Source organism: Podarcis vaucheri (assembly GCF_965113315.1).
Source record: "Podarcis vaucheri genome assembly, chromosome: 5".
NCBI lineage: Eukaryota > Metazoa > Chordata > Lepidosauria > Squamata > Lacertidae > Podarcis > Podarcis vaucheri.
In genome coordinates, this window is record NC_138763.1 from 73,065,219 (window position 1) to 73,086,364 (window position 21,146).

At 42.5% G+C, this 21,146-nt stretch overlaps 1 protein-coding gene across 1 annotated transcript in view; it reads left to right on the plus strand.

The window, feature by feature from the left end:
* The window catches only part of CDH23 (cadherin related 23), a 402,434-nt gene that overhangs the window by 301,188 nt on the left and 80,100 nt on the right, over positions 1–21,146 (plus strand). The window contains exons 28-36 of the mRNA XM_082222023.1: positions 2,748–2,808; positions 3,756–3,904; positions 6,057–6,192; positions 6,581–6,969; positions 7,061–7,162; positions 13,167–13,316; positions 15,092–15,220; positions 16,564–16,692; positions 17,229–17,456. Coding sequence (XP_082078149.1) covers positions 2,748–2,808; positions 3,756–3,904; positions 6,057–6,192; positions 6,581–6,969; positions 7,061–7,162; positions 13,167–13,316; positions 15,092–15,220; positions 16,564–16,692; positions 17,229–17,456 — 1,473 coding nt within the window. The remainder of the gene's footprint in view (positions 1–2,747; positions 2,809–3,755; positions 3,905–6,056; positions 6,193–6,580; positions 6,970–7,060; positions 7,163–13,166; positions 13,317–15,091; positions 15,221–16,563; positions 16,693–17,228; positions 17,457–21,146) is intronic.

Genomic DNA, 21,146 nt, shown 5'->3' on the forward strand with positions numbered 1-21,146 from the left:
AACTTCCATCAAAGCAGCAGCTTCAGAGGGAATATTAAGACAGATAATAACTTGCTTTAGAACTCAGTAATCCTTCAACTTTGTTGGATTATGTATTCCCACTGTTGTGAGTTTCTTCTTCTTTGGACACCGTTGCGTTTTCTTACATTACATCCACCACCTATTAGCTTGTTTGAAAGACCTTTGGATTAAAACTTGGCTCCTTATTTATGCCTGTGCAACTGAATCACTAAATGATCAGGGTAAAGGAAAGGCCTAACATTGCTGGGCGTTTGTGTGCTCTATGCCACTGATAGCAGCTTCAGACATTGCTAGGAAGATACACAGTCTCATCTCTGTTCAGCTGGCAGCACTTGCTAATATTCAGAGTGGAATTTTCATGGGGGGAGATTTACATCTGTAGCCTGAATAAGTTCCCCTTTGAACATTTCATGAAGCATTGGCAGTTGATTACAGAAGTGACTGTATTTAGCTAACACTTCCCCAGCAGCATCCAAAACCGCCCTCAGATATTTGTCCATGAAGACTCTCAGTGGAACCTCCTTGTTTGTTACCTAGCAACACATCCCTTTCCCCTCACCTGCCATATTCAGGGCAGAGCTGCATATTATAATAAAATAAAATAAAATTGAACAACTGCCCAAAACGCCCCATGTTGAATTCTTGTTCTCCCCTTCGGTAATATAGACAAACTTATTCTGTTCCTGCTGTTGCCGTGTTGTGCATTTCCCCCCATTCCACACAATTCGCTCTAACGTGGAATGAGGAAATGCATATTATGGGGACATCAGGACGTGAGGTAAATTGTATTACATATTGTAGAGAGGAATAGAAGAACTCAGCACAGCAGTGCAAGTATTTGTGGCAGGCAGCCCTGTTTCACTCATGCATATTTCCCCCCTCACTTTGCAAGGAGTGCTGGAAGAAACTTAAGAGTGCTTCCAGCTAAACCTGCTCATTGACCATTCATCCTGATTTGTTTGTAGGGAAATTAGATGGCATTAGCTGTTTAATAAGCATTCATTCTGATCTGTTTGCTGGGAGGTTAGATGCTGCTGCATCAAAGCCAAGTGTCCCATATTTCCCAGCGTGTTTTCTTGTCACTTTCCTTATCTCAAAAAGTCCTGTATTTGGGGCGGGGGGATGGGTGTATTCCTCAAGGCCTCCCAACAAATTGTGCAAATGTGATTGAATCTCACCCAAAAATGTTCACTGTTTGGAACCACCCTTCATTTGAATCCTGTGTTTGTCACCGTTCTGGAGAAAGATTTCCTCTTGCTTTAAATGGGTCTTCCAGACCAGCAGAATACCCACAGACCCCCACCCATTAGCCCATAGACTATAGTTTAAGAAACACCACTCATGGTTTTGTAAACTGCATTGAAGCTTTTCACAATCAAGTGTATGTGCATTTTATTAAATAAGATTAAAATAAACCCAGCAAGCTTCAAGGTTGAGCTGGGATTTTACCCTGTACAGATGTTCTGTATTTCTCAACCTAAGTTCAAGGTGCTGAATACTCAGATATAAAACCACTGTAAGTGGTTGCCGTGCTACTCCAAGCACTTTTGACTGAGGCTGATTATCTGGAGCCATCTCAGGTCTGGTCTCAGGCATTTAATCCACCCTGGTGAGTGACTTTTGAAGACTTTTTTGAAGCTTCAGTTAATCTAACAGAGAGCTTGATCATTAAATGGCACCAACCAACACTAGCATATTTCACTACTTGTCAAACAACTGCAGTGGGTGCTACTGTATTTCCAAGGAGAATTCACACTTCTGGTGCTTACCTTTAGAAGCTTGATTTCAGTATTCTTCTGAAATTGGGTGGGCTGTGACTGGACAGGGAGTAGAAACACTCTTATATATTTTCTAAAAATAAGTATGTTGAATAGTTGGACTTTGACACAATGGCCTGTGTAATGTGTATGGGTTGCTCGTGCGTAAGTTGCCGCCTCTCCAGGCTTTGTTGCCTTGCTAAACCTTTCAGTCTGGGCAGCCCTTCACTTCGTGGCTGCCTCAGTCGCTAGCAGAATCCGTCAGTGGGTGTTTCTTAAATCTTTTCCAACATAAAAGTTGTTTGATACCCAGTCTCCTCCTACTCTCTCTGCGCGGAAGTCTTCTGCGCAGGGTGGGCGTGGGTAGCGGAGGACCCGTGCTCTCCCCGCTGGTGTCCAGTGAAGAGTCCTGGAGCCCTCTCGCTGATTCCCCCACCAGCCCCTCTATTTCCCTGGTGTTGCGCTGATTTGCTTCCCCATCTGTGGAGCTGCCTCTCTCCCTGCTGGGCCCTTCTCCAGCATCATTTGAGAGCCTTCCCTCCGCCTCTAGCTCCGATGTCAGTTCCCTGACAGCCTGGTTTCTCAAATAATGATAACCTGTGATATGTTTAGCCTAACCATGATTTGTTTGAGCATATGAAACTAGTCCAGTAGATGAACCAAGGTTTGTTTCCTGCCAACAAACTGCAGTGTGAAGCCATGATTAATCGTCGGCTTACCAATCATGGCCTGGTATTGTGTCTCAGCCATGTTTGCTCACCCCAGACACTTGCCAAGCAGAAAGCCACAAGGTGAGAGGAGCTGGAAAACAAACCAAGCTTTGAAGAAGTAAGCCATGGCTTACGTTCTTGTTTATGAGATGACACGTGATTTGTTAAACAAACTGTGGTAAAGCAAACCATGATTTAGCTTTGTGTATTAATGTAGCCTCTTATTGCTTGTTTCATTTGTTTGTTTGCTTGTTCAAAGGTGAAAGCCACAGATGCAGATGAAGGTGTGAATGGCCGGGTGTGGTACAGGATTATCAAAGGTAAGCAAAGAAAATGGATAGTGTTTTTTTAATGATAAAAAATTTACAGTATACTTATAAAGTAACTAGAACAACCTTATTGATCGTTTTCATCCTTACCGTAACATCAGCAACCTTATGTGTTCCGCTCCACATTTTCTGGGCTTTAAACTTAATTATTGGGAAACGTACATCCTAGGGAATTATACTTCTAATATATCTGACTTCCTGGTACCATTAAAACTTGACAATTCATTCTTCATAACCCTCAAGATTAACTATATTGCAGGAAATGGCTTATGTTGCATCAGCTTGTCTTAACATCTAATACTCCACAGTCATGATCCTAAACATACCTATTTGAAAGTAAGTTCAGTTGATAATGGGACTTGCTTCCAAGTAAATCTGTAAGGATGTGATCGTGATACATGAAGTATGACTTCAAAAGAGAAATTTAATGCCCTGGAGCTAGAACTTCGGCCCTAGCCAATAGAGAGCCTGGCTGGAAGCTGAGGGGGAAAGAACTTTGAGATGGATTTGGGGTGTGAGGGGGAGAGGGATAGAAAAAGGGAGTTGAGGGAAAACAAAAAGTAAGCAGCTGGTAAAGATAAAGGACTGGCTACAATATGAACAAGCAAGGTTAGAAGTGGCATGTGTGACCTAAGGGACAAATTTGCACGGTACATTAACATGTATGCAACAAAGCCCTGCGGGAACTTCAATAGAAAGAGAAAAGCAACTTTGGGAAGAGGCCTGTTTGAAAGGGTAGGAGGATGTGCATAATCATTTAATTTAGTGTAAGAGTCTATATGTAGCATTGCTATACTGGCTTCTTGATAAATTCATAATCCTATTGGTGTTAATAGATCCACCTCTCTCCCTGTTCTGAAACAATCCTGTAATGGAGATTAAGTCTTCAAACTGAAGACATAGTGTCATCTTCTGTAGTCTTTATTTGTCATCCACAGGAAACAGTTACAACAACTTCCGGATCAATCCCAGCAGTGGGCTGGTCATGCGAGGCTTACGGCCCTTGGACAGAGAACGCAATTCCTCCCATGTCCTTGAAGTGGAAGCCTACAATAGTGAACAAGGACCCATGAGGAGCTCTGTTAGGGTAATAATGCCTCTTCGAGATTCCACAAGGCGGCACAGGGAAATTACAATCTTCTGTTGGTTATAGTGGAGCTGGCTATAAGGGTTTTGCTAGGTTTACAGTTTGGTGAAGATCAGTGGGATATTGCAAAGTGTTTTAGAGTGCATTTTTTTAAAAAAAGTATCAAATGCTGAGCATATAAATGCATAGGTTCCGCAGAGATAAATATTTTGCAAACTGTTCTCCCAACGGTTAATAACATTTTGAGCACTTGTCCTTTGTTTAATAACTTTGCTCCTCTGAATGAATTAAGTAACAAAGTCAATGCGTAAAGAATTTCTGAAAGCAGCAGATGCATAGCACAGTGATATCCCGCAGTTTGAATCAGAAACCTTGAGGTCTGAGGCGGGGACTTAACTTCGTGAGTTATTGTGGACCTGTGTTTACTCAGGCCTATGAACCTCCCCAGATCTAGAAGAGAACAGTGCATTCAGATAACCCATGGGTGGGAAATTGCATCTCCTCCACCCACCATGGGCCAACTTTGACTGGTGGGCAGAGCTCACCCACCTGTCCAAAGAACTGACATCTCAGTGATGCCAGGTGACCCCATTTTTGCATAGTGCTTTGGAGACATGTGGGGGAGCTCATCCTCAACATTCACAACAGCTCACCTCCACTTAAAAATGTTGCAGAAGCCTTCATAAATTCCCTGTGCATCCTGTATATTCTGTTGTAGGTTCTGTGGTAGGAGAAACCTTCTAAAATGTGGGGAGTCCAGGTGAAATAGATTTTCTAATAGTTCTTGACCTTACCAAATGTCAGTGGAATTTCATTAGAATCCATTTAATGACAAATAGACTTCTTTTTGACAGCCATTTATGACTCTGCTACACTCGGAATGGAATTTTGTGAGTATGGACACTATCAGGGTTATACCTCTGTTCATAATCTCAAAGGCTTGCTGCAGACAAATGGAATGAGAGAAATCACAAGTGTGTTGAGCAACTTTATCCCAGCTCCCCTTGCCCTTATAATTATGCAGCATGGTTTTAGCAATTACCTTGCTGTAGCACGCACAGGATTACTCCGATCCATTTTTTAGGACTTTAAATTCTTCCTAATTAATTAGCTACTGCCATGTTAATATGAAAAAACATCAATTCACCTGCTGGAAATAGACGTTAGGGAGGGTCTAGTGGCTGTCTTGAAAAATGGAATGGAATATAAAAGTTTGGAATTGGGAGGAACTGAGCAAAGAGGCTTGCTTAAATCAGGTCTGGTTTTTAACGATTATGGAAAAGTGAGTGGATAAAATATGGCTGAGGCAGAGTCAAAGTCAGTAAGAAAAATTGTTTAAGGTTTGGCAAACTTTTTAATATATATATATATAAATGATGCTCGTAATAGCCAAACTGTTCTGGCAAGCAAGATATGGAATGTCTGGTGCCTGCCAACTAACCCCGATGATAGATGGAGCTTTTGATCCTGAACATCTAGCAAAAATTTATTAGAGAACAAAAATGAAAAAGTATTAATTTATGGTAGCATTATACCATTTCTCTGATAGGGGGCCGTCGATTGTGCTTTTTCTTTCTTTTTGTATTATTTTAATTCTTTTCATTGTTTTCTTTTTGTTAAAATAATCTATATGTACCTACCTGCTTATGAAAAAATAAGTAAGAATTTACCATTTTGAAAAAATGGGAAATTTTACACAGCTTGCCTCAGTTGTACTGCACCAAGATCAGATTCTTATGATACCGGCTGTCTTTCCTTTCCTCTGGGGTGACAGCACTTGCTACAGCTAGAGACAAGATATTCAGTGGCATATTACAGCAATTTGCGGCGGAAAGGAATTTCCCCCTTATGGAGCCTGGGCTTTGCTTTGTTTTTATTCTTTGTTGATTACCTGGAGATATTTGCTTTGCTGATAGCTTCCTGCAGTGTACTTGCTCTCTACTTGTTACACAGGTTGCTTCTGTTGGTAGTGAAGAGGCATGAGAGACTGGTCATATATTTCACCATGGAACTGATCTTTGGGTCCAGTAGAACTCCATAATTCTGTGCTGTGGTGTCCACATCAAGACTCCTCTTCCTTATCAAGCGTCTCTGCTTTTTCTCCAGAACAGATTCCAGGCAAATAAATTAACTGCACCTTAACTTTTCCCAGGTCATAGTGTACGTGGAAGATGTCAACGATGAAGTGCCAGTATTTACCCAAAGGCAATATAACCGGCTGGGACTGCGTGAGACTGCTGGGATAGGGACATCTGTTGCAGTTGTTCGGGCAACAGATCGAGACACAGGTACAGAAACTGCATGGAATAGTCATTCTTTTTTCCCCCAAGCCATTGTGACTCACCATGATTTGTTTATGTGCCTCTTGCTTGTCAGTGTTGCCTTTATTCTTGGTGGAGGAGTACAATTGCTCCTTCTAATGCTGAACTTAAGTGCTGAATACGACAAGTTTGTAGCCAAAATGGGACCGTGCATGTGCAATGGGGAGGTTCAAATATATCCAGGGGAATCCTGAAATACGCTGAAGTGCATATGTTATTTTTTCCTTATAAGTTGCTGTGTAAGCTTTTAAGTGCCTGTCTGGATTTTTGAACTCTCATCCCTGAGCACTGTGCAATTGATTTGTGGCTTCTTACATGTGTCTTGCACCTTTGACTGTGTTTTTTCTCCCCTTAGGAAACGGAGGCCTTGTGAATTACAAAATCATCTCAGGTTCCGAGGGGAAATTTGAAATCGACGAGAGCACCGGTCTCATTACCACCATTGACTATCTGGACTATGAGACGAAAACCAGCTATCTGATGAATGTTTCGGCCACAGACCAAGCACCTCCCCATAACCAAGGCTTCTGCAGCGTTTATGTCAGCCTCCTCAACGAACTGGATGAGGCCGTGCAGTTCTCGAATGTCACATATGAAGCAGTGATCACAGAGAACATTCCCCTGGGGTCTGAAGTCCTCCGAGTCCAGGCACGCTCCATCGATAACCTGAACCAGATCACGTACAAGTTTGACCCCAATACAAATCCTCAGGCTCTGTCTTTGTTCAAAATAAACGGCATCACTGTGAGTAGTTTATAGGTGGACCTCCGTCACCTAGGTTCATACTCTGGCGTTGGGAATTCATGTATTCATGTGTGGTTTTTTCCCTTGGCAGGGTGTGATCACAGTCAAAGGACAGGTAGATCGAGAGAAAGGAGATTTTTACACCCTAACTGTTGTTGCAGATGACGGTGGTCCGAAGCTTGACTCAACTGTGGTGAGCTATTTTTGCTGTAACCCTTTGGCTTTGTAGGGTAGGACAGTGTTGAGTTGGCTGTTCTTTCCAAGGCTAGGTCCCTGCCGCCACCCAGGAAAAGTTTGTTGTTTCCCCAGGAAAGCTTATACAGTCGTACCTTGGAAGTTGAATGGAATCCATTCCGGAAGTCCGTTTGACTTCCAAAACGTTCGGAAACCAAGGCACTGCCTTCGATTGGCTGCAGGAAGCTCCTGCAGCCAATCAGAAGCTGCAGAAGCTGTGTCAGACGTTCCGGTTCCAAAGAGCATTCGCAAACTGGAACACTCACTTCCAGCTTTGTGGCGTTCAGGAGCCAAAACGTTTGACTCGCAAGGCGTTCAACTTCCGAGGTACAACTGTGTGTGTGTGTGTGTGTGTGTGTGTGTGTGTAAAATTTCTGAATTGTTTTATATTGTCACTGAACACAGTCTTGTCACCTGAGGTGTTTAAATTAACAGTTTTCAGATATGAATTTAGCACCTCTAGCAAAATGCAGGCATTTGCTGTGGCTAGCATTCCTTCCTGGCACCGATTCTCACCGTGATTTATTTATTTATTTATTCATTGACTGAGTTTATATCCCATCCTTGGTCCCTAAGCAGCTCAGAGTCAGAATGTAAAAACAAAAAAACAAAGCAAAAGCATCTGACACTCTTAAAACAAATGCAGTTAAAAGCATTATAAAAGCAGTTACGGTGAAAGACATTCTTGCACCTGATGATCTTGGGCTTGCCACATTTCATGTTAACATTCATTGCAACTTCCCTCCCTGGGGCAATTAAGAGCTTCTAGGGGCCAAATTCGGGGGGGGGGTTGTAGGTTGGAATATATCGATATTCCTGGACAGACAATTGGTGTTCAATTGGTTGAGAGAATTGGCAACAAAATCGTTGAGGATGCCACATATCTTAGATGATTGAGGGATATTGGCAAAGCAACAATAGCAGAGTTTGGACATGGTTCACCTGTGTTTTCCTTTCATTGCATCTGTGCCTCGTTACATTGCATCTACAGCTGACCTTTCCCAAAGCATTGAATTCAAACTACATTGTTTAAAAGGATTTAAATCTAACAACTGTTTTTCTTCTTCTTTTCCATCCTATTTTGTGCTTCTCTCCAACAGAAGGTAAGAGTGCTTCCCCTCCATTGTGTTTATCCTTCCTTTGTTTGTTGTTGCCTGTGACTCTTTGTTTTGGCTTTCAAGCAAGTACCTGTTGCTATACATTTCCATGTGGGGTGCAAATATAGGGTGCAAAAGAGGCAAGCTGAGGAATGCCATTTATTGGATTCCGAAGTGCATGCAAGCTTTAGAATTCCCTAGCATTTTTGAGACAGCTAGTTCTCAGCTATGCATCCAGTAGTAGATAGGTAGCCGTGTTGGTCTGCCATAGTCAAAAAAAAAAAAATCCTTCCAGTAGCACCTTAAAGACCAACTAAGTTAGTTCTTGGTATGAGCTTTCGTGTGCATGCACACTTCTTCAGATACACTGAAACAGAAGTTGCCAGATCCTTCTATATAGTGAGAAGGTGGGGAGGGGTGTCAATCATGGCAGATTTAGAACAACGTTTCCTGAACTCCTACCCACTCAAACCTCTCTTGTACCTGCGATACATTGACGATATTTTTATCATCTGGACACATGGTCAACAGACCCTGGACACCTTTCACCAGAAATTTAATGATTTTCACCCCACAATCAACCTTACAATGAATCAATCTATGCAAGAAATACATTTTTTGGACACTACTATAAAAATACAGGATGGGCGCATAGACACCACCTTATACCGCAAACCAACTGACCGACAAACATATCTACATGCCTCTAGCTACCATCCCAAACATACCAAACAGTCCATTGTATATAGCCAGGCACTACGTTACAGCCGCATCTGTTCCAATTCTACAGACAGAGATTCTCACCTAAGAGATCTACAGCAAACCTTCTCAGAACTAAAATACCCAGCAGATGAAGTTAGACAACAGATCAACAGAGCCAGACTGATACCCAGAGAGAACTTGCTGCAAGACAGACCCAAAAAAGAAAATAACAGAACACCTCTAGTCATCACATACAGCTCCCAAGTTAAAACAGTACAACGCATCATCAGAGATCTACAACCTCTCCTGGACAATGACAGTTCTCTTTCTCAAGCTCTGGGAGGAAGACCTTTCATTGCCTACAGACAGCCACTCAATCTTAAACAACTCCTAACCCACAATAATACTACGACCAGACTTAACACAGACACTGGCACCAGAGCCTGCAATAAACCCAGATGCCAACTTTGCTGCCACATACACCCGGACAACACCATTACTGGCCCCAACAACATCACACATACCATCTCGGGACTATTTAATTGCTCATCGTCTAACATTGTGTATGCCATCAAATGCCAACAGTGTCCTTCAGCTCTCTATATTGGACAAACAGGCCAAACCTTACGCCAAAGAATAAACGGACATAAATCTGACATCAAGAATCACAAAACAGAGAAACCAGTAGGAGAACACTTCAATCTCCCAGGACATTCTATACAAGATCTCAAAGTAGCTGTTTTACTACAAAGGAATTTCAGAAATAGACTGGAAAGAGAAGCTGCTGAATTACAACTCATTACCAAACTTAAAACCATGGAAAGACCTGGGCTGAACAAAGACATTGGATTCTTATCTCACTATACATGACTAAACCATTTCTCACCCTCTCACCCCTTGCCTTTTCCTGTAAGACCTATTACAGTCGTTAAGAGTCGTCAACAGGCTCTCTCAGCTATCTGCCTATCTCCCATTCCCACCACTCTTCTGAGTAACACCCCTCCCCACCTTCTCACTATATAGAAGGATTTGGCAACTTCTGTTTCAGTGTATCTGAAGAACTGTGCATGCACACGAAAGCTCATACCAAGAACTAACTTAGTTGGTCTTTAAGGTGCTACTGGAAGGAATTTTTTTTTATCTCAGCTATGCAGTTACCTTCACATTCCAGTTCCAGCATTCTAAATTCTTTTAAAGAAGATGCTGTGTGAGTTGTTCTATCTTGCCAGGCAGGCCTTGTTCAGTCCACTAAACAAATGACTTGCTGCCCCTAAGAATGTGCACCCAGTCAGAATATAAATGCCTCACAAACTCATTTATGACTCTTCTAAGCAACCCTATCCCCCTAGGATTGAGGATTGAGAATGAAAGGGAGTGGAGGGAAGGGACATTTTTCTCTCAGATCTTTTCATGTCCATCCCAGCCTATTCTGGGTATAATGGAATTTAGAAACAGTAAATTGGGCTTTGTGCAGACATGAAGTTCTGCAGTCCTCCTCAGTACCCCAAGTTTTACTTGAAGTGGGACTCAGCCCCCAAAGTCTTAAGTGAGACAACACAGCGATGGGATAGGTGAAGGAATAATAATAATAATAATAATAATAATAAAGAAGCACATCTCTGAAGAAAGGTTGGGGGAAAGTTGTGATGTTGTGTTGGAAAAAATGGGCCAAAAGAGAGTCAACAATGGAAGGAATCAAGGTGGCTTAGAGGAGATAGGTTTGGCTGTTCAGGTGGCCACTCATTTCAGCAGCTGCTTGTTCTTGAAGCGGAGAAGCATGCCCCTCCTTTTGATTGATATTTTTTTTTTTTGCAACAAGAATAAAAAATCACCCTAAAACAGGCTTCCTCAACCTCGGCCCTCCTGATGTTTTTGGCCTACAACTCCCATCACCCCTAGCTAGCAGGACCAGTGGTCAGGGATGACGGGGATTGTTGTCTCAAAACATCTGGAGGGCCAAGGTTGAGGAAGCCTGCCCTAAAAGAAGCAGAAAGGGGGCTTCAGCCTCCCTCTAGAAGCAGGCTATGCTGCCTGGCCCTGCAGCTGGAGCCTTTAACCAGGTAAATAAAGACTCATAAATAAAAGCATCTTCCTCTTTTTCTCCTCCTTTTGTGTATTGTGTGTGTGCATGCACAGTTATTTTTAGACATGACAGCATTTCCTTTAGCTAATGACAGAAAACACAGCTTGAATACTATCAGGGTGATTTTGGACTCACGACTGCAGCTGAGGCACATCCATAATAACCTGATCCCTTTACAAAAAAAAAAAAAAGAGCTGCTGACGAAGGTTCTCACAGCAAAGTGATTCTGAGAATATTTTGATGCTGTGTGAGTTGACTAATGTAACTGTGAGCTGGAATTTCCATGTATTTCTGGGCTCCATGTATTGCTAAATGGGCACATGTGTCAACACCAGTGAGGTGTTGTGCAGAGCCTCTATAATAAATGGGAGGTTTCCACTTCCCTCTGTCAATGTGGTTGTGAAGATTAGAGGAACTTGCTATATTAGAAGTGCCTGAATGCACATGTAGCCTACGACCCAGTCCATGTTTATAGTAAGTCCTGTTGAACAGAGAGGTATTTGCTTCTGAGTAAACTTGAATTAGTTCTTCCAGCCATACAGAAGTGTTAGAGCAGGCATCCCCAAAGTTGGCCTTCCAGATGTTTTGGGACAACAATTCCCATCATCCCTGACCACTGGTCATGTTAGCTAGGGACAATGGGAGTTGTAATCCCAAAACTTCTGGAGGGCCGAGTTTGGGGATTCCTGTGTTAGAGGTACCACCTAGTTCAGTGTTTCCCAAACTTGAGTCCCCAGCTGTTTTGGGACTACAATTCCCATCATCCCTGACCTCTGGTACTGTTAGCTAGGGATGATGGGACTTGTAGTCCAACAAACAGCTGCAGACCCAAGTTTAGGAAACACTGACCTAGTTCTTCAGTTTAAGGCTTTCATCTCTTAAGGTAGACATTATACCTTAGCCTAGGGGGTGAGATAACTCCACCCCATGGGACCATTTAAACCCAGCAAAGGGCCAATTTCGGCCTGTGGTGCAATTTTCCCCAAACCATGCCCACCTGTCATATCTTATATATCAGGTGAGGGACAAGTGGGGACATCGCTACCAAGAAACTTTCAGAAGCCTTCAAGTTCTCCTGATTGTTGCTTAGCAAACGAGGCTTGCTGTCAGTGTCATCAGCTGATTGGCAGTGACAGCAAGCCTGCATTGATTTCACAGCACAACAGCGTTCCCCACCAGGACTTCAGTAGTGAAGCTGATCACAGTGGGCTTGCTGTAAACACCTTATAGCAAGCTGCCTGGGATTGGCTGCGCTATTGAGTTCCCAACGTCAGGAGTGCAGCTGATGCTTGCCCCAAGCCAGCTTGCTGGAAGTGCCAAACTACTGATTGGCACTTATAGGAAGCCAGCTGTGATTGGCTGTGCTTTGTAGTTCTCCACTGGGCATTGCATAGTGCAGCTGGTGCCTGCCAGGAGTTGTAAGTGCTGAGCAGCTGATCAACACTTACAGCAAGCCGGCTGGGATCTGCACTTATCCAAACCCCAAAGTGGGGCTTGCTCCAAACATAAGCATTCCTTTGCAACAGCAGCTTCAATTCAAGCTATAAATGCAAAGGTCCTTCTGTTTGCTCTGATTATGCAGAAAGTAGGGCTATACTGCATGGACAATGACTATTGCTCAGCCGTTTCATCAACCTCAGAATGGGCTGTTTTGCTTCACCAATATTTTGGGAGTAGCGTGAATTTCTGGGGTGGGAAGAGTGGTCATCATTTTGCCTTTTTTCCAGAAAGCCTGTTCTAAGATGTTTTTAAAATGGCTGCCACCATTAAAAAAATGGATGATACAGAAAGGATGATACTTTTCTAGAATGGATGGATCATTCCTCTAGCAGTTTGTATTCTTTAAGTGTTAAGTATGCTTCCAAGGAATAGGCAGTGCTTCAAGAATCAGTTAAACAATTTGGAGAAATAAAATTGCATGGAACAATTTCACAAAATCATTTCTCCTCAAATTATAAGGTCAATCTAGTGAATTTTTGACTATATCACTGTTTCTCCCCAGCTCTAGTACTGGTGTCCGTGAGAGACAGACAGTCAGACAGACAGAGCTCTTACTCATATCTGCATTCTCCATTGGACAGGTTACTATCACCATACTGGATGAGAATGACAACAGCCCACAGTTTGACATTACTTCCGACTCATCTGTGAGCGTAGCAGAGGACAGTTCTGTTGGACGTCGAATTGCTCTGGTTTTGGCAAGGGACCCTGATGCAGGAAGCAACGGGCAGGTAGCAATGATTGTGTGGCTTCAAAATGTACAGTTACTGCGGAGTTAGCAAAAGGGTGTTGAGATGTGGTGGGTTGGTCACATTTTGCTTATTCTAATTTGGTGCTTATGGGATAGCATCAAAATTAAGGAAACACTAGTTTCTGTGTAAGAACTTTGAAGGTGAATGGTAGATAATTGCGTAGTGAATTAGCAATATACCAAAACTATAATTGGTGAACCCTGTTTTCTTGCCCTAATTGTGATGGCAAATTGGTTTCATTGTTATTGCATACTTCCTGCTTTGGATTAAACTCGTGATCCTTTCCAGGTAGATATATGTGCCCTACGCATTATTCAGAAACAGCAATGTAAGATGCCTCGTAGACTGATGAATAACACCCTGCTCATCAAAGCTTCTGTTGTCTTACATAGGGCATCATCAGAGCACAGAGATATGTTGGGTTCCACAAATAACAGCTCTGAAACAGCTGCATCCTCCATGCCCTTGTAATCAATAAACTTGATTTTATTAAAGGGGAAGCTGACATTTATTTTAAAAAATCTACGGTGTAGTTTCTGGCTAGCGTTGGAGTGCAGGGTTGTTCTCCGAGGGACAAGAAATATTGTAGATTGAGCCACACAGCCATATGTGACATCCATATAAAGCACTTTCGTGTGTGTGTGTGTGTGTGTGCATGCATGCACGCGTGCGCACACACACACACACATTATCAACTCCCTTCACCTTTAGTTGAGAAAGGCTATCCAGGTGAAATCCATAAAGAACTTTTACTGGGAGTGAGAGGGGACACACCATTTTGCTATTCTCTTGGGCTGCTCTTATCCACTGAAAGACTGAGCAGGTGTAGCTGATTTCAAGATTTTTGTCGAGGTCAGATGGGATCATAAGCCTGCCACTGCTAGCGCATGGGTAGACTGGGGGCACCTGACAAATGTGTAAGGATTTTGTCAGAGACCTTTTTTCCTCACTGTCCTTTCTTGGTGATGGAAAGCTCTGGTGCAACCATTGAGACAGGTGAAATGGCTACTTTATCCTGCCAACAACCCAGTAAGTCTCTCTATAGGCACTGTTTCTCCTTCAGGGCCAATTCACATAGTACCACCTTGAAGGGACTATACAGAAGCAAACTTCTGCTGCTGCCATTGCCAGTTGTCCTGACTGCTATCAGGAGGCAACAGCAAAGTCTTCTGGCTTCAGCAGAGTCCACCTCCGATCCATGAGTCCCACTTCACATCATGGGAGCCCTTTGCCCTTCTGCTTCTTTGACCTGGCTCTTGTAAGGCCCTGATCTTCAGTGGTAGGGTTTCCCTGCCTGCAAGGTGAAATCACTAGCACTAAATATAACTTGGACTCTTAAGATGCAATGGATGGAGCAGATGGCTCTGAAAGATGTTAGGGGAAAAACAATATCTGAAACAAGTTCCTTTGGTGCTGAGAGGCTGCTTGACAGCTGACAGATGGGACAATGGACCTGAAAAAAACAGATGGCAGCGTTCTCACCACCACAATGTACCAAAAGGAAGCCCTCTCTGTATTAAACAGGAAGCACTCTGTGTTTAAGGTGAGGTGTGTTTTTTCTTTAATTTGCTGCCTGAAATGATCTGCTGTTATGAACCTCCCAAGCAGTTTCAGTCTGAAAAGGTGCTTTCATACGCATCATTTTGAATTTCTAGATCTACTGTTCTCCTATGGAATTTACAAGATCCCCTAAACCTCCCAGCCATCATTGTGATTTTTTAATTTTTTTTGTATATATGAATATCTTTTTACAGGTGACTTTTTCTATAGTATCAGGAAACATAGGCAGGGCATTTGAAATCCGCACAACCAACAACACCTATGGAGAAGTGTTTGTGGCCAGACCATTGGACCGGGAAATGATTGAACACTACACTTTAAAGGTAATTTAGTGATGCCCACCATCCAAGTTGCTTGCTGCACAATCACACCGTTTGCCAGATCCAGGCAAGCAGCTTTATGTGATTAGCCAACTTATTGTTGTCTAGACTCTGTAATTGCAGCATCTGCATGTTTACAGTGTGACCAATTATTTCACTTACTGCCTCAATAACACCTGTATAAGGAAAAAAATAATGCATTCCTTGTACAGTATTTTGAAGTATAAATGTGCTCAGAACAATATATTTTACATTATTTGAATATATTAAAAATTGTTTTGAGACACAAATTGGAATTCATTGCCAAAGTAATTGGTTTAGTAAGACTGTAACTCCTTGCAGTTGTTTGCCTCAGAGCTGAACTTCACAGCGGCAGTTCCAAAGAACAATCGCATAGCCTCCAGCTCCAACCTTCCAGTTTTGTTTTGGTTTTTTAACAAAAAATATATATATGTTACTTTGTCCAGCTTTGCTTCCAAAGTGGAATTTTATGTACACAACCATCCTGCTTGGGACAACAACATTCCCAAGGCCACACAGTCTCCTGTTGCCGTTTTAAGTTGTGTGAAGCTATGTGGCCACCTGTTAAACTTGCCACCAGAGGAAGAGGTGGATCAGCCTACCACTTACATTCTTCTGTTCAAAATGATTCTCTTGTAATACTAATTGCCAAACCAGGCTGTATCCATCACCATCAGACCACACTTAAGATTGTTCACTGCAGTTACTTCTGCTTCTCTATTTTCTCATCTTACATCAAAGTAGAGCTATTTGACAGTCTCTTGTGTTGCGTTGTTCTGTGCATGGTGCTACTAGACATGCTAAGGACTCATATATCTCATACACAACTGAATATTTGGAGAGAGAGTTCCTCAGGAGCAGCAGATGAATGGGGGAATGTAGCTCGGGGCTAGGGGAACTTGTTTCTGCCAGGGAACAGGCAACGGTATGTCTGCCAGGCAATTGTATGTCTGGTAGAGCTGACTCAGAAATTAGTATATTAGCCAAATTAACAGAAGTTCATGTCTGAGGGCTCCTGGTTAAGAGACAACTTAGGGCTCCTGGTCAAGAGATAACAGGGCATTCCATGAAAAGTACAAACAGTTATCACATATTATATACATTATGTATACATATAAAATGATGCACATATATACTCCAGGTTCCATAAAGTAACCAGTAGGTAAATATGTGATTGGGGGTGTGTGGGAGAGATTGGCTTAGCTCATCCAAGAGCTTCATTGCTATGACATGTTTACTTATTTAGGCCATTCTCATTTCAGTTCAGTAACAGGCTTGATCAAGGCTATGAGCTTTTCTCCTGATTATATTGTGCTACATTCCAGATTCAAGCATCTGACAGAGGTGTCCCACCTCGCAGGAAAGAACACACCTTAAGAGTGAATATACTGGATGTTAATGATAACCCACCAGTTATTGCAAATCCATACGGCTACAACGTTAGTGTTAATGAGGTAAGCTTCTCTGCTTGTTGTCTTTCTGTGAAGAGAGTTATTTGTGCACAAGGAAGATCTGGTTCTAACCCCAACAGCCCCTCATATTCTGCAACATATATAGACACTTACTTGAGGATATTATTTGACAATGTGCTTCTGGGTTTAAGCAGCAGAGTCCTGCTTGTTGTGCCATCCAGATTAAATTAATAGAGATAAATACTGTTGCCTCTGTCCAACGTGTTGCTTCTCAAACAGGTTGAGAGAACGCTTGATTTTAGGTGAAATAGCCAATCCTCTCAAATTGCTTGTGGGTCCCACACTGAACAACAAGAGCTCCAATAAGAAACCAGTTCTAGTCTATCTGTTGCCGTAGGAAGATGATGTAATAATAATAATTTATAATAATAATTTATTATTTATACTCTGCCCATCTGGTAGTCTTTGCCTAATCACAAATCCAAATCTAATTTTTATGACACAGTTCCATTTTTAGAGAAGTATGCATAGATATAGATATGCCAGACTAATATTCCTTTTTGTGTGTGTGCTCACAGAATGTGGGTGGAGGTACCGCTGTGGCTCAGGTGCGAGCAACTGACAGGGATAGTGGCCTCAACAGTGTCCTCTCCTACTACATCACTCAAGGGAATGAGGAACTGACCTTTCGCATGGACAGAGTGACTGGGGAGATCGCCACCCGCCCTTCCCCTCCAGACCGTGAGAGGCAGCAGTTCTACCAGCTGGTGGTCACCGTGGAGGATGAAGGCAACCCAGCCCTCTCGGTAGGTGGTGATGATGCAATGCCACATTTTGCAATTGGCAATGATCTTGAGAATTACTGAATACACTTATTGTGGGATAAAGGTCCCATGAAAAACTGAACAGGGTAGACTTGCCTAGTTCCATCTAGTTCTGCAATTGGATTATTTTGAAAATGCTGTGCTGTCAGATTCAGTACATGCTCCATATTTAACATTAAGGTCATGCAAACATACGTTATAATTTTAGTGATCCGTCCAGTTATTACAGAGAGTGTATACATTCATGATATCCAGATTGTGTTGCCTTCTATAACTCAGAGGTAGAGAAGAACAAGTTCTCACACATATATAAATATGCTGGTCAGTTAAATACTGCTTTTATATAGGCACAGTGGTAGAACCAGTTTAAAGTAACTGGAAAGGATTTACACCAGTGATCTACTAACCTTAGAGTTTCTTATCTCTGCTACTCCTACCTACAAAGCACCAGGTTTATAAGAGCCTTTCTAGATCCAACCAGAGACCCATCTAACCCAGCATCCTCTTCTCACCCTGACCATCTAAGATGCCTATAGGAAGCCCATAGGTGGGACCTACCGTGTTACAGTACTATCCCCCCAGGGCTAGCCTGGGAAGTTTTGCCTCTTGAGGCAAAATCCATCATCTCTTCCTCCATGGGCTGCCTGCTGCCACTTCTTCCATGGGTGCACCTGCATCAGCAGTGGGGCCCGACAGTGGAGGGGGCAGGGGTGGGGTTGTGGCAGAAGCGTGGCGCACCTGCAACAACAGCAAGGCGCACCTTCAGATGGCAGTGGCAGGATGTGCCCACCATCGTGGCTAGTAGTCATTGACAACTTTTATTTTCCATGGATTTGGCTAATACCCTTTTGAAGCTGTCCCCTACAACTTGTGAGAGCCATTTCCATTGTTCAGCCCAGGCTCTTTGTGAAGCTGCACTTCCTTTTGTCTGTCCTAAATCTCCCAGCATTCAGCTTCAGTGGATGACCCCGGACTCTAGTATTACGAGAGAGGCAGAATCGGTTTAAAAGGTGCCACCTTTTTTATTTTAAGTGACAACAGGCTGGTTCCACTCCAGTTCAAGGGTTGGTTCCAGATAGGAGAATTTCTGGCTGTTGATTTACCTGGTGACTAATAACTTATCTCAGGTCAACCTGAGATAGCTGCCCTGTTCCATACTAGAATGAGTGTTTATTCGGCTTTAGCTGCTCCTGAAACTCATAATCTGTCGCTTGTCTGTCTAGTTTCTCATGTATTGAAATGCAAGCTGCGAGGCTACTCTATCCAACAGCTATTTTTCCTCCACACCAGAAATGCAAGATGTACAGTCCACCATTCACACATGTCCTTGGCTTATTGTGCATTTCATAATTGTTTTGGGGTTCGTTGTTTTTCTGTGCTGATTTCCACTGGATGATATAACTGAAGAAATGCAAGTCAGTGAAGTAAACACCTGCCTCCCTTACAGTAGATTCGCACATATTTGATACCATGACATCTAGGTTATGTTCTGGTTCTAACTATTATTAATGTTGTGCCTGTGTTCACGGTCTCTAAATTATTTTATGCTTTATGTAATGACAACAGGGAAGTAGCCTACGTGTTTTCATGCTCATAGAATTACAGGAACAAACAAGTTTAGGGAATGTAAATGCAAGCTTCTCCTTTTGAATACTTCCCATTTTCGGCCATTTCTTAGCCACTTTTACCTAATAGAAATTTTCTTTTTCATGTGTATCTCTTTCAAACTAAAACAGGGGTTGTGAGTAACTTCTGTGGTGCATCCACACAGGGTTGTTGTTTTTTAGGGTGAGGAATTTTGAGATTATGTAATCAGTATACTGGATCCAAAAACAGACTGAGAACACCACTAGTCCAAACAGTTTGGCAACACAGTCCATAGCATGTTTAACTGGCAGTAAATTTTACTGTCTTCAGCCTAGAAAATGTACTTAGAAATGTACAGTGTACCATTAAAAGCTGTGTCTTGCAGCAAAACCATATACTACTTTCGCAAGCCCTTTTTCTCCTGCATATGATCTCCAGCACCACAACATGCAACAGCCATTTGGATACAACCTAATGATTCAAATGACTGATATCATTTGAGCCAATATCAATTAATCTTGAGCTCCTGCTTGCTGCCTTTCAGAGTAGAATTCCAGTTATGATAAGCTGATCAGCCTGCTTCATCTTAACCCAAAAATTTATTCCAACCTACACTATTTATCTACAAACATTTAAGGTGGCAAGTACTCCCTTTGACTCAATTTAGTTCTCATATCAGCTTTGTCAAACTTCACAAAATATATTGCTGTTTATTGTAAATTTATCCAAACTCTATTTGGAGAAGCACTTGCATGTTATCCAGACGCCACCCGAATAGGTTTGGCTATGCTTTCATGCATCTGCGCAAGTTATCCCAGCACAGTACCAAATACCAAGAATCTGTACCAGTTTTCCTAGTATACCTTTTGACAATATATCTGACTTCCTAGAGGAATTATAATCTGCCAGGCTAGAGGAGAGTTCTCTTGTCCCATCATACAGTCAGAAAACAGAGTAAATGAACAGGAATTGGTTTGTTTTGGTTGTTAAGATAGTGTGCTATGACTTACAGTGGTGCTGAGAACAGAAAAGCTGCAAATTTTAAAGCATTAAAAGAGGAAACAAAATAAAGGAAGCATGGCAACTTTTTGCACATTTCCCCCCTTCATTTCTAGTGGTTTATTTATTGCTGAGCGAAGTTGTAGTGGTGAACAGCTGCTGAACATTAAGATATGCTAACTTCTTCCCAGAACCTTTTTGGGCTAAGGTGAGGAAATTGCTTTAGTCAGCAGTACTAGTTGCATGGTAGAGTGCATTATGCTACACTAATTTTAAACCCTAGGATGTTTAGAAGTGGCATGACTTTTAACAGATTCTGTCGAAGCATCTTTAGTTTCTGGTAGCAGCTTATGAAGTGTACCGTCGCTTCCGCAGCTTTATGTCCATCTCCCATGAGGAATTTTCTCTCCAGAGCCTTCATATCATCTCGTTACCATTCCAAAAGTATAGTCCCAATCTCCGCAGCCTATTCTGTTCCGGGGCCCCGTTCGCATCCTGAATGGAATGTAAGACGTGACGGCGCATCTGCGCATGCGTGGATCGCGTTTTGCCGCTTCCGCACATGCACGTGATGCCATTCTTTAGTGTCTGCGCATGCGCGAGCAGCGAAACCCGGAAGTAACACACTCCGTTACTTGAGGGTTGCCACAAAGTGCAACCCGAATGCGCTCAACCCAAAGCACATTCAACCCGAGGTATGCCTGTATTTAACAGTCGGTGCAAACATGAGGCATTTCTCATTCTTAAAGTGTATACTCTTGTCTTGAGAAAGAAAGAAGAACTAGTGAAAGTTTCATTTGGGACCTTACTGGGATGGGCTGCATCTTGATACTGTGGTCTGCGCTATCTTACACTCATACAGTTGTTATTCCCAAATAACTAGGACTCTCCTTCCTTTGAGGTTTTTAAGCAGAGGTTGGATGGTCATCCATCATGGATGCTTTAGCTGAGGTTCCTGTGTTGCAGCTTATTGGATTTGTTGACACCTGGGGATCCTTCTGGGTCTGGGATTCTATGAATCACTCAATTCCAATCCACTCTAACTTCATTATATTTTATGGAAATATCATAACTTTATTAGAAACC